This window comes from Pholis gunnellus (genome assembly GCF_910591455.1).
Source record: "Pholis gunnellus genome assembly, chromosome: 20".
NCBI classification, from domain to species: domain Eukaryota; kingdom Metazoa; phylum Chordata; class Actinopteri; order Perciformes; family Pholidae; genus Pholis; species Pholis gunnellus.
Window position 1 is genome coordinate 9,119,672 of NC_136547.1, and position 13,386 is coordinate 9,133,057.

Below are 13,386 nucleotides of genomic sequence, written 5' to 3' on the forward strand. Positions count from 1 at the left end.
AGAGGTGCCAGAGGAGAGAAGTATCACAGACCAAGAAGAAAGCAACAAATGATCCATTTAAAACAGAACCCAGCACCACCAGCTGATTTAAGATCAATTAACTGGGAGTCACGGCTGTCTCCCAGTGTCCGGGAGCAGAGACACCACCACCGATCAAGCCAAGCACACCCGGACGGAGAACGGGGCTGCTGTAGACGTGGCGGAGGCGGTTGGGTACCTGCAGGTCCCAGGACGGCCTGGAGAGGCGAGGCACTGCTGCCAGGTTCATGTACTCCCGGCGGTCAGGTGAGAGGAGGGCCCTGCTGGCCAGACCCTTACCAGCCCCCTCCTGACCGTCTATGTCATCATCAAACACCTCGTTGTTCAACTCAGGCTGAAAAGGCCACAGAGGTCGTCACCAGACAGACTACGATGACTCGGTATGTAACTACAGTGAGCTTAGAGCACATCTAGACATGAAATAATGTATTGGCCCAATTATAAGACGGCTTCTTTTCCGACCTCCATTTTGGGGAAAAGACTTCCTGAAGATATAAAATAATGTCAGACTAGTTTTCCTGAGATACGGAGATAGAAGATGCTTCATGGATGAGGACTCTCTTCTCCTTAAACTGTGTCTGGGTCTCTTCTTCATGACATCGGGCTCTTTAAACTCTTTTTCACTGAATTTATTTCCTCCAGCAAAACATTTTACAAACATTTTACACAACTCCTGCAGGTTGAAATGGCTTCCTAAAACCTTTGGAGTAGACTTTAAAACGTAAACAAAGAAGTGTGTGTGGTTAACTCCACATTCAGCACCAATATTGCCTCATACTCACATGTGTGATCGTGCCCCGAGGCTACAAATATGTTTTAAACACATAAAAATCTAGTCCTTAAATATAATACTACCTCCACTCTTTACTGTAAAAGATCATGTATATTCTGTCCATTACGGTAAAACAGACAGCTGTGCTCTTAATATTTGTTGGTCAGTTTGTTCACTCACCTCTGGAGAAGGTTGGTTTGGGTGGAAATTGTTCCTCACACCATACAGGTCCTGTTGGGCACATCAGGATGTTAGTAAAGTAAAGTCAGACGGAGGACAAAGACAGAGAGACAGAGCAGGCAGACGGATTAGCAGCGGGGACATTATATATATATATATAAAGAAGTGGGACTGGATATTAGTACACGAGCCACACATGGATGAAGACTCAACACCAGTATGACAGATGATGGCACTGGAGTACAAAAACCCACGATGATCGCATTCCACACGTCACAGCACGTCACAGGCCCCCCCGACACGGCGCAGGCTCCTTATAGGACAGCCTGCTCCAGTCAGGAGGGACGGGGGGGGACGGGGAGACCAACCAATCAGCACAGCATGCTTTTGTCATTGTGACCCGGTGTGAGTCCGGGCAGCACGGCCTACCTGCGGCGGCTCCAGCACTGCCAGTGAGCGAGGCACGGCGGCAAACGCCTTGTATGCCTGCTTGACATTCATGGGGAACTCGTCGGGCGAGGTGGGGGAGGGGGCGCGAGGCTGCAGGGGGGGGAGGTTTGGGAGGGCATGGAGGTAGGTTCATATGGTAAAGGAACCAAGGGGGAGAGGAGGAAGTGGGAAAGGACGGACAGACAGAGACATGGAGGAAAGGGTAGACTATGAAAAAAACCAGCAAAGTTGAAGAAGACCGTGGAGGAGAACAGGTGAAGAGCATGGCGGCTGGTTTCATGTGAGAGAAGAGGGGGGAGTATGCCAGAAAAAGACAAACAGGAGGGCTTGGAAAGCTCAAAAGCCATGACAGACTTTTCTGTATGAGCACCTTTGTGACACAAACAGGAAGACGTGAGATGGAATCATGGCTTCTCGTTATTTACCGATCCAACTACGCTGCTTGCCGAAAGGAAGAAATAAGTGGAGCATTTCAGAAAGCTGTAATTATGATTCAGGAGCTCAGAGTTGAGCCGGAAGCTCCGTCTGCAGGTGCAGGAGGTCTGGAGGGCACAGACTGCAGCACCTGCACAGACGATGAGTCTTCCTTTTCTTTGGTTCTAGCCTCTTACAAACAAAAATCATTCTCGTGCTGCAAATATCTGCGTCTCTGCTATGAGACGCAGAGTTTTGGGGCTGTGCAGTCAAGAGTTTTGGCGGCACAGAGCAGAGAGTGGACAGAAGACAGCACTATGTGGTGGTGGTGAGGGGTCTTACAGAGGTCTGGGAGTCGAAGGGGGAGGGGCCATGCTGGAAGGGGTTAGGACTGTGGCCGTCCGGCGTGGCGGGGGAGGTACTCTGCCGCACGCGCCCGACTGGCTGGATGGCACCCGGTCGAGTCTGGAGAGAAAACAAATGATACTTCATGGAAGAGACCAACAATATTTTGGTAATTCACAAATGTGATTCGGATAAGGAGAATTCTTTTAGTTCAGACACACCAATTGAGGATGAATGGCAACTCGAATGAAGGATATGAAGTGCAGAGAAACCCCAAATACAAAAAACAACTTAAACGTATAACGAATATGTACTAAAGGGAGTATATTGGCGTGATATATTGGTAAACCAGTGTAATGACTAAGCTACAATACAAGAGTGATTTTCTGATTTCCCACTCACTGATGAAGAAATGTGGTCAGTGTTGGCAGTAGGAGTGGAGGTGTAATGAAGGTTTGCCTGCAAATAAAAAAAATGAAATGAGACGATGACAATGAAATGCTTGATTTAGCACCATCTACTTTCACTTTAAACCAACAGTGCATACAGTCACTGAATGTTGACTATTGGAGGATGCCAGGCCAAATGAAGACACAATCAAACAATGCAACAACAACACCAGCGTTTACCTGAATTATAGAATTTGTTCTACACTGGTACATTTTATTTTCTCTGTTGAGAGAGTCTGAAGCCACAGCTGGTCAGTAGCGACATTAAAAAATCTATTTCTTCCAGTCTGCATGAGGCAAAGCATCAGCAGTCAGCTGGCCCTGGAGAAGCAGCCACATGCTTTTCAGACTGGTAGGACCGCAGCAGACGCGATAGCTGAACTAGTTATGTTTTAATAACAGATGAAGCGCTCAGAACAGCATATGTTACAAGAAACAATCCAGGCCAGAGCAGAGAGGGCCAGCAGACCCACTTACGAAGCGGGTCTCCCTGCCTGCATACAGGGAGCTGTTGGAAGAGTGGTTGCTGGGCTATATGGGCGGGAGGAAAAGTCAAAAGGGTCAACTGTAAAATAGCTAATGTATAGCAGCAGACATGACTGATGGAAAAGGAGAAAACTAAGTAAAAAGATGGAAGGAGGACAGCAGAGGAGCGACGGGTGTTGAGGCTGCTCACCGGTTGGATCGTGGGAGAGTACGGTGCTTCTCTGATCGGGCTCTCGGTCCTGGTGAAATCAGAAGGTGGTGCCTGGAAAGACAAAGATCAAAACACCAAAAACACACTTAACAACTGCTCCGACTTTCACTCTGTGCACCGACAAAACCACGTAGTAAAGACAAAGCAAAACAAGCATCGACTGGTTAGTCCTGTGGAGAAGTGATCCTGCAGTAAATTCAACCAACAACAAAGCTGTTGCTGGTAAACCTGCGTGTTTGCAGGTCACGTTCCTTCATGACCTATGACCTCCCTCGCAGCTGTTAGGACAGACATTCCAGTCGGTCCTGAATATGTACAGACTACGTGCCAAAATACCTCACGAGGTGCTCACAGCAAAAACATGCACCAGTTCAGCTGGTTGTTGCACAGAGATTAAAAACACACAACGTGGACACACACAAAGCCTGAAGAGAAAAACGCTTTGCACGGATGGAACGCTTTTTTTACCACATCAATCCTCCTCCGCATAAAACAGGGAAGCTATCACAAATAAACCAAATGTAAGGAGGCCAAAAATAGTAAAAAAAATAAAATGTCCATCCCAAGGAGATGTCTTTAAACGTGCAATAACTACTAATTTTAAACAATAACTCATTTTGGCAAAGGGTTAAAAATAATGAGTTGGTTAACAACATTGTTCCAGATACATTTTCTGTTGATGCACACTTGTTATACGACAACCCCCCTAAAGAGTGAAAGGTGCTTCTTCGGGTTAAAACGAACCATTTTAGGTTAAAACACAGTCTTGATGCAAATGATCCTTTTGAAGGGACACAGGTGAGCCAAACAACAAACTGTGCGGTAACACACCATGCTGCCTCCAAACCACACTCAGGCAGGCGGCTTGCCTTGTTGAACAACCAGGGCTGCAGCTGGCCCTGCTTCCCGTAGCCCACCGGGGGCCCCGACAGGACCTGCTGTCCGGCCGGACGACCCTTTCCTCTGCGATTGGCCACCAAGAACGGGTTCTCTTTGAAGCAGATGGGCTGAGAGTCCACCAGGCTTTCCTCTTCTTCAGGTGCAAATGAATTAAGGGTCGTTGATGAGCCAGCACTGTCGGCAGTGGAGGTCCCATTTGGGGAGAACTGGGAGTCATGAAGGTAATCGTGCTCCGTGTTCAGACCGGGGCAGGACTCGGGGTCCGTGTGGTCGAGGGGGTTCGTGGGGTGGACTAAGCCGAAGCCCAGAGGCTCTAAAGGGGCTCCGTACTGGGCCTGCAGGGGGGCCTCCATGGGAGCAGTCAGACTTTCAGAGGTAGAGAACTGGACAGGAGCAAAGCAAAGAGGCAGCACAGATACAGTAAAGTAAAGAATAGGAACAGGCAGGAAAGGTTCCACTCACACAAACTGAATCATCACTAGAATAAAAGATGAACGTTTTAAAAACAGAGTAGAGAGAAAGAGATTGAAAGATAATTCCAGTTACAATTTGTATTCTATTTTCATATGTTTGGCCATTATTTCAATCAGTTATGATAACATTGTTATAAATAAAGTAATTGCTGACATCAGGGTACACCGTGACATCTCTACAGTGAGACATATTGACTTTCATCACAAGTTAAAATCGGCTTTATTTGCAGGGAACACCTGTGTAACGTAACACACGTCTGGTGCGCTCACCAGGAACACTGTAAGGCTGAAACAGGACGCTGGTCTAAACGGTAATGAATATTAAAACAGACAGTTTGTGTATTAATGATTGGCTTTTGTTTCATCTTCAAAATAAGCTTTGCTTACAACTTCTTTTTACGACTGGTCACTGCTGATTGGCTCTCATAACTGGTCTGGTGGGATATTAAAACACTTGTGCATCACTACTGAATTGGCATATGATGATATATTTGGTCTAATAAACAGCCTTATTGATTTTTGTTTGAAATTAACAGCAGGCGCTACAACAGGCTGATTGCAGCTCTAGCTAAAGTAAAAAATAGATCTACTAAGGCAGACGTGTTTCATCCTCATTAATGTCACTCAACTTGTACAACAAAAAAATCCTAAAACATTACAAACAAATGGAACCTGACACAAGATGAGAAGAGTGATTCCTCGGTGTGCTATGATGAGCTTCTATAAATAGACACTTGACACACACACACACAAGCCTCTGGCTGCTAAAAGCAGTTACTCACATCCCTAAATCTTTCCTGGAGCCTTACAGACACGTTTCTCAGTTACCCATCATTCAACACTTGTTAACTGCTGCTGTATGCCACTGGACACGTCACTGCAGTCCAGGCTCTTGGCCGCCGCCTTAAATAACCGTATTATCAGATCAGCGAGACATTCCGGCTCCAGTACACCTTCAACTGCTACTGCACTGAACATAGAGGACGAGTACAGTCACTGTAGGAGGGGAGATAATACGCAACCCACGTCAAGAAACAAATAAGAGTTTTTACAAACCCAAAACCAAAGAAATGCCTCAGAAAGAACCTCAAGTTAGCCCAGATAGATGTGGCATTAATTCAGTGTGACCTTGACGTACGTGGTGCTAATCTAAATAGCCGGACTAAGAATACAACAAGCATTGTGAGGCAGCAATGTGGCAACATGCTGACTATCAGAATCTGTGGTGTGATGAGGGTCAGTGGGATGGAATGTGAGCGAGTGCCCTTTTGGCTCTGACACAGTCTGTGAGGGACAGCTGGGGTTTGGTTTGGAGAGCGAGGCTGCTGGTCTGCCAGCGGGCCGACACGCTGAGCCGGGAACCAGTAACGGAATCAGTTTCTCTCTCTAGTGTAGAAGTGCTTCTCAGAGGAACATTTACTTAGGAAAACAGATCAGATCAGATGGATTGTAAACATCAAGGACAATAATGGAAAATAAGTCCAGGACTCAATCGTTAGATAGAACACTATGATGTATATTATGAGTATATTACAATGTTGTCATTAAAATAATCCAAAGTTCAGGGGGACGGGGTGTCTCCCTGAACCCGGTTCTAGGTCTAAATAGGTATCAGTCTCCTCTGTGACTATGTGATCCTGTAGAAGCACTTTAGATATACGTTTGTTTCTATTTTCTTTCCTTCTGGATGTTATTTGTGTACTGGAGTCTGCCTCCATAAAATATAAAGATTTGCCTTGTGATCTTAAACTAATACAAGTTTAAGTTAAAAAACCAAACCACCAGTTCCTTTCAAAGCAATCGTACGTTTAGCACAATTTACTCTCGACCCTCTCATTTCCAGTGGTAACAAAAGCTAAACGGCAGCTCTCCAGCACATCATGCCGGACACCTCACTCACATAAAAAGCAGAGTTGACTTGTCACTATCAGTAAAAGACACCGGGAAAAACGTTGGTTACAACTTGCTGGAAGGGATAAGGAGTCACTGTGAGACAGGAACACGTGTGCTGGAGCAGCAGATCCAGCTCTAACGCACCGACCAGTGACAGCTGCTTACTGTGTGAAATGTTCTTCAAGTTACATTGGACTATCTAAACAAGACAGAGATCCACAAGGAGAGTCATGATACAGCTATGATAAAGTTATGTGACCCAAATGTTATAGAAGGAACAATAATTATTTCTTTAGTATTTGGTATAGTTCAAAGGTAATCGAATCATTTTGGTGATCAGGTTTCAAAGAACTCTTAAGAACTCTTCTCTTTGAGGCCTAACACAGACACACAGCTGGATCACAATAAAGTGGAGAGAGAAGGAAATGAAAAGAGAAGGAAAGAAGACAGAAAAATAAAGAACCTAAAACACTCACTGTAGGATGGGAACAGGACACTCGCTGTAGTTCCTCTCAGACTTACTCCTCAGAGGACTTTGGGAGCTCCGACTGAAACACTTGTCGGTTCCTCTTAGACGACAGCCTCCCTCCCTGTCTGACACCCCACCCACCCACGAGACTCCATCCAATTCAGAGCCAGATGCAGGTTTAAAATATCGCAGAGGATAGGCCGGTTGATAGCAGGCAGCTGTCCCCTGCCCCCCATCTCGCCACCTCTTTCCCACACTCACACTGTCTATCAACCAGGACAGACAGCGCCTGCCGTTCGGGCCACGCTTCATTTCAAGTCCTTCTGCACACACTTTTCACTCCTTTATTACTGTTTTAGTTTTCTGGTCTTCACTTTCTTTTTCCAGACTTCTCGATCAGTCCTTGATCTTCGTGTTATTTCTTCAACCCGGGTCGATCACATCCGCTCTTGTTCTTTGACGCAGGGCACGATTACATCAGTCGGAGGTGACATGTTGTATGGGTTTGGCCTTGGAGCCACGGTTAGTAATGTTGACTTGGGGGGTTTTGCTCACGGAAGGAGGTTAACATTCCTGCTCCTGGAGGGGCAACTGGTCGGCTCGGGTCACTCAAGAATTTCCCGTGACCCAAAAACCAAGGAGATTCCATGAAGAGGTCTATTCTGAGCTATTTCCATCATAGCCAGCACAGAAATGCAAGCAATGTACAGCTCAAGAGCGTCGCACTCTTTTTCAAACATGTTGAAAGGGATTCATGACAGTTGCGTGTAAAAACCTGTGGAAGTTCTACCCGGAGACTCAAGAGCATAGAGGGAGACTCACCCTGTTGAGCTTCTGCAGACTGGTGGTGGGCAGAGCCGCCAGGGTCTTATAGTCAAGCTTTAGAGGTCCAGTGCCAAGGTTCTAAACGGAAATAAACAGAACAGAGGTGAGTGGTGGACTGGGCTGATGTTTATTACACAACAAGCAAGAATCCAGTCAAAGTGAATTAGTTTTACTGGAGGAGACTACTGTTAGAGAACCATTCCTGTGAAGTAAAGGACCTACACTTTTATATTATAAATGTGAACTGGATAAATTGCCAAAAATATAATGTGTTATATTTAAGGAAAAGTCTGGTGATATATAAAAAGACAAGATCCTACTAGCAACTATGGTATGTTTAGCCAAACTCTTAGGCTTAGTTCTCTAAGTGAAAAGGGTGACAGAGATGCAGGGGTCCAGGGTGGAGGGACTAGCTAGTGAAAATTAAAGTGTTTATTGCTCTTTATCGCTATTGCAACAATTAAAATACGAGGCTTAGCTACAACCTTTATGATCTGATTTCACAACCAATACAACTAAAAGAAAAACTGTCATTTCAATTCAGTTTCTCTCACTGTCAAGCGACATAATTTGGCTACTGCAAGAGTTCAGTTAAAAGTACATCATAACTAACGTGTGCGTGATGTGCATGCTATGTGTGTGGCTGTGACGTTGTGTGCCCAACGTAAAATCATGTGACACGTGAAAAAAAATCTGATATACAAGATGGTCAGTGAGACGATTACCTGGACATGACTTTCTCCTGCAAACTAAGTCATTTCAATGTGGCTCAAGACTGAATTGAATATAAGAAGAACAAAGAAAAAGAGTCTATTTCCCCTGAAAGGGATGAACAACGTGGTAAAATCCCGTGGCGGCTGTGCTGTGGTGTGTTTTTGCACAGACTTCCAGGAAGATGGACTGCAGACCTGCCGACGAGGAGTGTCTCACCTCAGTCTCCTCTTCTAGCAGGCGGGTTGCCTCCTCGCGCTCCAAGCGCATACGCTCCTTCACCAAGAAAGGAAGGGAAGGAAGAGGAGGAAGAGAGTGGAGGAGGGAGGAGACCCAACCACGCACAGCCACACGGTGATGCGATGAGCGGTGAAATGAGAAGATGGGAGGATTTACAGAAGAGAAACGCAGTGATGCAGGGAATGAAGAGGAGAAACACAACAGTGGAGAAGTGGTATGGAGATGGAATGATTGGATGATTTTTGTATTTTTTTTTTTTCATCAGGCCAAACACACCAAAAGCAAAAGGACAGATGAGAGAGAAAAACAGAAGAGAAAGAAAGGATAGAATCCGCACACATTAAAAAGTACTCTATTCATTAGCTATGGGAGCAGAAAAAAAGCATGCAAAGTGGGACACATTGCAGGAATAGTTCTGTCAAACACAATACACACACACACACAGGGTGCAGAGGAGAAGCTTCATTCGCCCGATATCAGACAAACCTGAGCTTCTGCCTCTTATGGCTCCACCCTACAGTACGGTGCAGTTCTGCATGTATTGCCGTCTATCTGCTGATCTGATAACATTTTACCTCCAGCCCTCCCAAAGCAGTCTTAGATTTTCACTTTCACGTACCACTTTCTCCATCTCTTCTCGCTCCCACTGCGACGTCTCTCTCACCATCTCAGACTCCTGGAGAAGAGCGACATTTAATATCTATACAATCCCAATAAACATCCGGTGAATCTTAGTGGAGGAGTGATTTAAAACATTGCACTTTCTGTGTAAATTATTTTCTGACTGTGTGTGCTCTGATACTCTCTGGACTGATCAAAGTGTGCAGAGGAACTAACAACAAGCCGCCACATTCCTTTAGTACGGGCAGTCTCCCAAAAGCTCATCTGGACAAAATAAACTACTGTGTTGGCGATTCCTGGGCGCTGTGGTGAAAAGATGGGCATGTGTGGTGAGCAGGGTCGGAGTGAGTCAAACTCTACTGTCGTTGAAAACTTCACCTGCAAACTGTAGTGGAGGCAGAGAGTCGGTGTGACAGAATCGCTGAAATAAACAGCTGATTCAAGTGTTGACCGCTGTCGTCACAAAACTGACAAACTGATTCCTGGCATGTGGATGAATGGAGTGTTTCCTGGAGTCCAAACCAACACTATTCACATCCCCTTACTCGGTGCTTTTGGGCTTTGTCTGGGCTAAAGAGTGCATGAGTGCTTAATACACAGAAACGGCAACAACCTGACCTTTAACATAGGGTGGGTACGGTAACTTAGAAACATTACAAAAGTCATATTCATTGTTTACTTTCATTATGATAGTTTTGGGGGAGTGGCTTTGGAGGGAGGTCTGACTGGACGGGCTGTCAGTGTTGCTGAATTGGCAACTTTCTGGGCTAGTGCTGCTCGCTACTTTCATCTAAAAAGATTTGGCAACACTGGGCTGGATTTTTTCAGTTGGACACATTCAAAATGTAGCTTACTCTCGCTGTTTTTCCCAATGTTACCTACTCTAGCTTTAACTGCTTTAAACGTTTACTTTGGTCATTAAGATACACGTTTTGTACCTTCTGCATGATTTCCATCTCCTCCGGGCTCAGGTCTCGGTCTATAGATGAGATGCTTTCCATACTGTTCTTACGGACGATGCCGGAAGCAAATGGGTTGGCAATGATGCCAGGAGACGCCTGGAAATGCACCCAAAAAGAGTGTCGTTTAGAAATCACTTTCTAAAACAGAGTGAAATATCATCAACACTGCTGGCAATGTTGTCCAAATTCCCAAATTGTTCCTGGTGTCTCACCTCCACGGCAGCCACCTTTTGTGGGTCGAAGCCGTCACACATCAGCATGACCAGAGAGTCTCCCACAGCTCGAAGCACTCGCACCGCCTCTGTGTGCGTCATCCCCAGCAGGCTGTGGTTGTTCACCTCCAGGATGCGCATGCCGACCTGCAGTCGGCTGTCTCTCGCTGCTGCACCGCTCGAACTCACCTGTTTAAATATCAACCAAAGTATGAGCACGTTAATGGCTAATGCGGTCTTTGATAACCTAACAATATAATTGAAATTCAGGCACATATATTACAATATCCTCTTAAAACTTTTTCTTTAATTTGTCAAACGTAACACCACTTTTTGCACAGTAGCAATTTGCATTGTTTTGTTTTTCTGCAGAGAGCAGTCAAGACAGAGACTCTTTGTATCCAACCAGCATCTAAAGCTAAAAGGAAGACACCATTTGCTTCAAAAGTGGTGAAAAAGCCTTAAGAAATATTGAATTGCAAAGCATTACATACATACATGCATACATTGTATATAATTTCAGAACCTTGGAGATGAAGATGCCCTCATCTGTGGCGTCAAAGGGGTTTCCTGCATGACCCTTCGCTCCTCCACGAATACTGATGCCAAGCTTCTCCCCTGGCTGCTTCTGGATCACAATTTCCTGCAATGATGTATACACAGCTCATCAGCGTTGGCCTCCGTTACGCTTACGTTAGTTTATGTATCTTCTTTTGAGTTGATGGCCTCACCTGCATCCCAGGCGGTGAAGGGTCCCTCCGCACCAACATACGGATCTCCTGCTTGTTGGCCAGCAGCGCTCGCACCGCCTCCTGGTGCGTAGCGTGACGCAGGTCGATGGCGTTCACTTCTAAAATCCGGTCCCCGACACGCAGTCCACTTTCACACGCCAGACCGTGAGGAATCACCTGATGACGACACGGGTGGGAAGTTAAACACAACACATATTTTAGCAGAAAAAAACCCACAAAATTGGACCTTTGGGTCGTACCTTTGAGATGAACACTCCTGGTTCATTGATGCCGAACGGGTGACTGGCGTGATCACTGCCTCCCACGATGCTCAGGCCTAGAGGGCCACCTGACTTCAGCAGGGTTACTTCCTGTTAGGATTAGAGGCGGAACATGTGTTGTAGGAAGACATTTTGAAAAAGTTTCAAGCCTAAATCTAACAAAAGATGGAAACATCAGGTTACAGTCATGTCTACATCTATATGTCTAATAAACACAAACCAACCTACTGCATGCACGTACTATATCTCTACAGGCATACGCCACTATCAGGTAAACAGCTATATCTTTGCATTATTAAAAACTGGAAATGCTACACTCTAAAGTACACCATTATTTAAATTGGATCAAGCCTTCATACCATGAACCATCTTCTCTGGAACTGGACAGCATTAAGAATAAGGCAGGGGCCAAATAAACAAACATTAAGGCTGAATGCCTCTGTGAGGCTTCTACAGCATGGCCGAATATGATTAAAAGCTATCGAACACATTTAAGTACTAAAGTGGTGCCTCAGAGCTCTCACCTCGATGGGATACTCGTCCTCCATCCGGCTCAGGTTGTTCCCTTGCAGGTTGAGGCCGTCCTCCTCCTGGTCTGGAGAATCTGAAGGCTCTGGGGGTGGAGGGGAGTGGGCTCGTGCCCGGGATTGACCCGGAGAGCCCCCTGGTGCATTCGGGTCTCGCTCCACCAGGAGGGAGATGGTGGGGGAGGTGCCGGTAAGGAGCGCTACTGCCTGGTCATGCCTGGCCTCTGTCATGTCTACACCATTGATCTGGATCGACAGTAAAAACCAACCACGGAGGGTGTCAGCCCACCGAGACGCTCCCGACAACAACGGTGTGCCATCAACATGATGAACATTAAAAAAAAAAAAAATGCATCCCGCCGTCACGTCTCACCGGATTACTCAAAATGGCTCTATTCAACATCTAACACACTAATTCAATGAAAGTTTGTGAGTACTGTTATTTGAAGAAGAAGCCAACACCTGCACAGAGCAACAGGAGCCGGCAGAGAGAAGAGGGAGCGGGGGTGTCTTCTCTGAGGGAGAAAAGCTAACATCAAGCTACGCTATTGTTTCCCCAAAAGGTTTCCTGACGTCAGCTTATGCTGCTCTCGTTTATTTTAAGACGCACTGATTGCAATGTCCTTCCGATTCCGATTTCTTTAAAGTCTGATGTGACTTTAATAACTTACAACTATATATATATATATATATATAACACTGATCGGCTGGTCACCAGTCATGGCGGCTCAGCTTTGATTTGTGGCCGATCAATCGGTGCATCTCTACTTTTAACGTAATCAGTTCAACACTTCCCACTCCTCCTTGCCTTTGTCTACTTAAAACACAAGTGGAAGTGTGTAGTTTCAAGTCAAAAAAGGCAAGCAGGGATTTTCTAAGACAGCTTTTTCAAAGAATTATTGAATCATTAGTTCCGCTAACCTTGGTTTTTAGATTAAGGGGGAAGCTTTCACGCATTCACAGTCTTTAACGGTTCTCTGGTCAAAAGTGACAAGCAGAGGTCAGCGCTGACCCGACAGTACCCGCTCTTACCATCGGCTGATCTGCTGCCACATACAGGCTCAGCCCCAACACCACGCCCACCACCAAGCAGGCAAGGAGACGCACTTAATACATTTGTGAGCATGCAGATGGAGAGAGCGTGATTAAGAGAGAAACAGAGGCAACCTACAAATCCACAAAAGAAGAAAGAGGT

The 13,386-nt window shown here is 45.8% G+C and overlaps 1 protein-coding gene across 1 annotated transcript in view; it reads right to left on the reverse strand.

The window, feature by feature from the left end:
* scrib (scribble planar cell polarity protein) overlaps positions 1-13,386 on the reverse strand; it is a 53,043-nt gene that overhangs the window by 7,649 nt on the left and 32,008 nt on the right. The window contains exons 22-35 of the mRNA XM_079181140.1: positions 12,189-12,437; positions 11,644-11,754; positions 11,384-11,560; positions 11,179-11,295; positions 10,653-10,841; positions 10,417-10,536; positions 9,477-9,533; positions 7,904-7,984; positions 4,216-4,629; positions 3,326-3,397; positions 3,127-3,180; positions 2,603-2,659; positions 2,198-2,320; positions 992-1,042 (exon numbers count right to left, since the gene is read on the reverse strand). Coding sequence (XP_079037266.1) covers positions 992-1,042; positions 2,198-2,320; positions 2,603-2,659; positions 3,127-3,180; positions 3,326-3,397; positions 4,216-4,629; positions 7,904-7,984; positions 9,477-9,533; positions 10,417-10,536; positions 10,653-10,841; positions 11,179-11,295; positions 11,384-11,560; positions 11,644-11,754; positions 12,189-12,437 — 1,872 coding nt within the window. The remainder of the gene's footprint in view (positions 1-991; positions 1,043-2,197; positions 2,321-2,602; positions 2,660-3,126; positions 3,181-3,325; positions 3,398-4,215; positions 4,630-7,903; positions 7,985-9,476; positions 9,534-10,416; positions 10,537-10,652; positions 10,842-11,178; positions 11,296-11,383; positions 11,561-11,643; positions 11,755-12,188; positions 12,438-13,386) is intronic.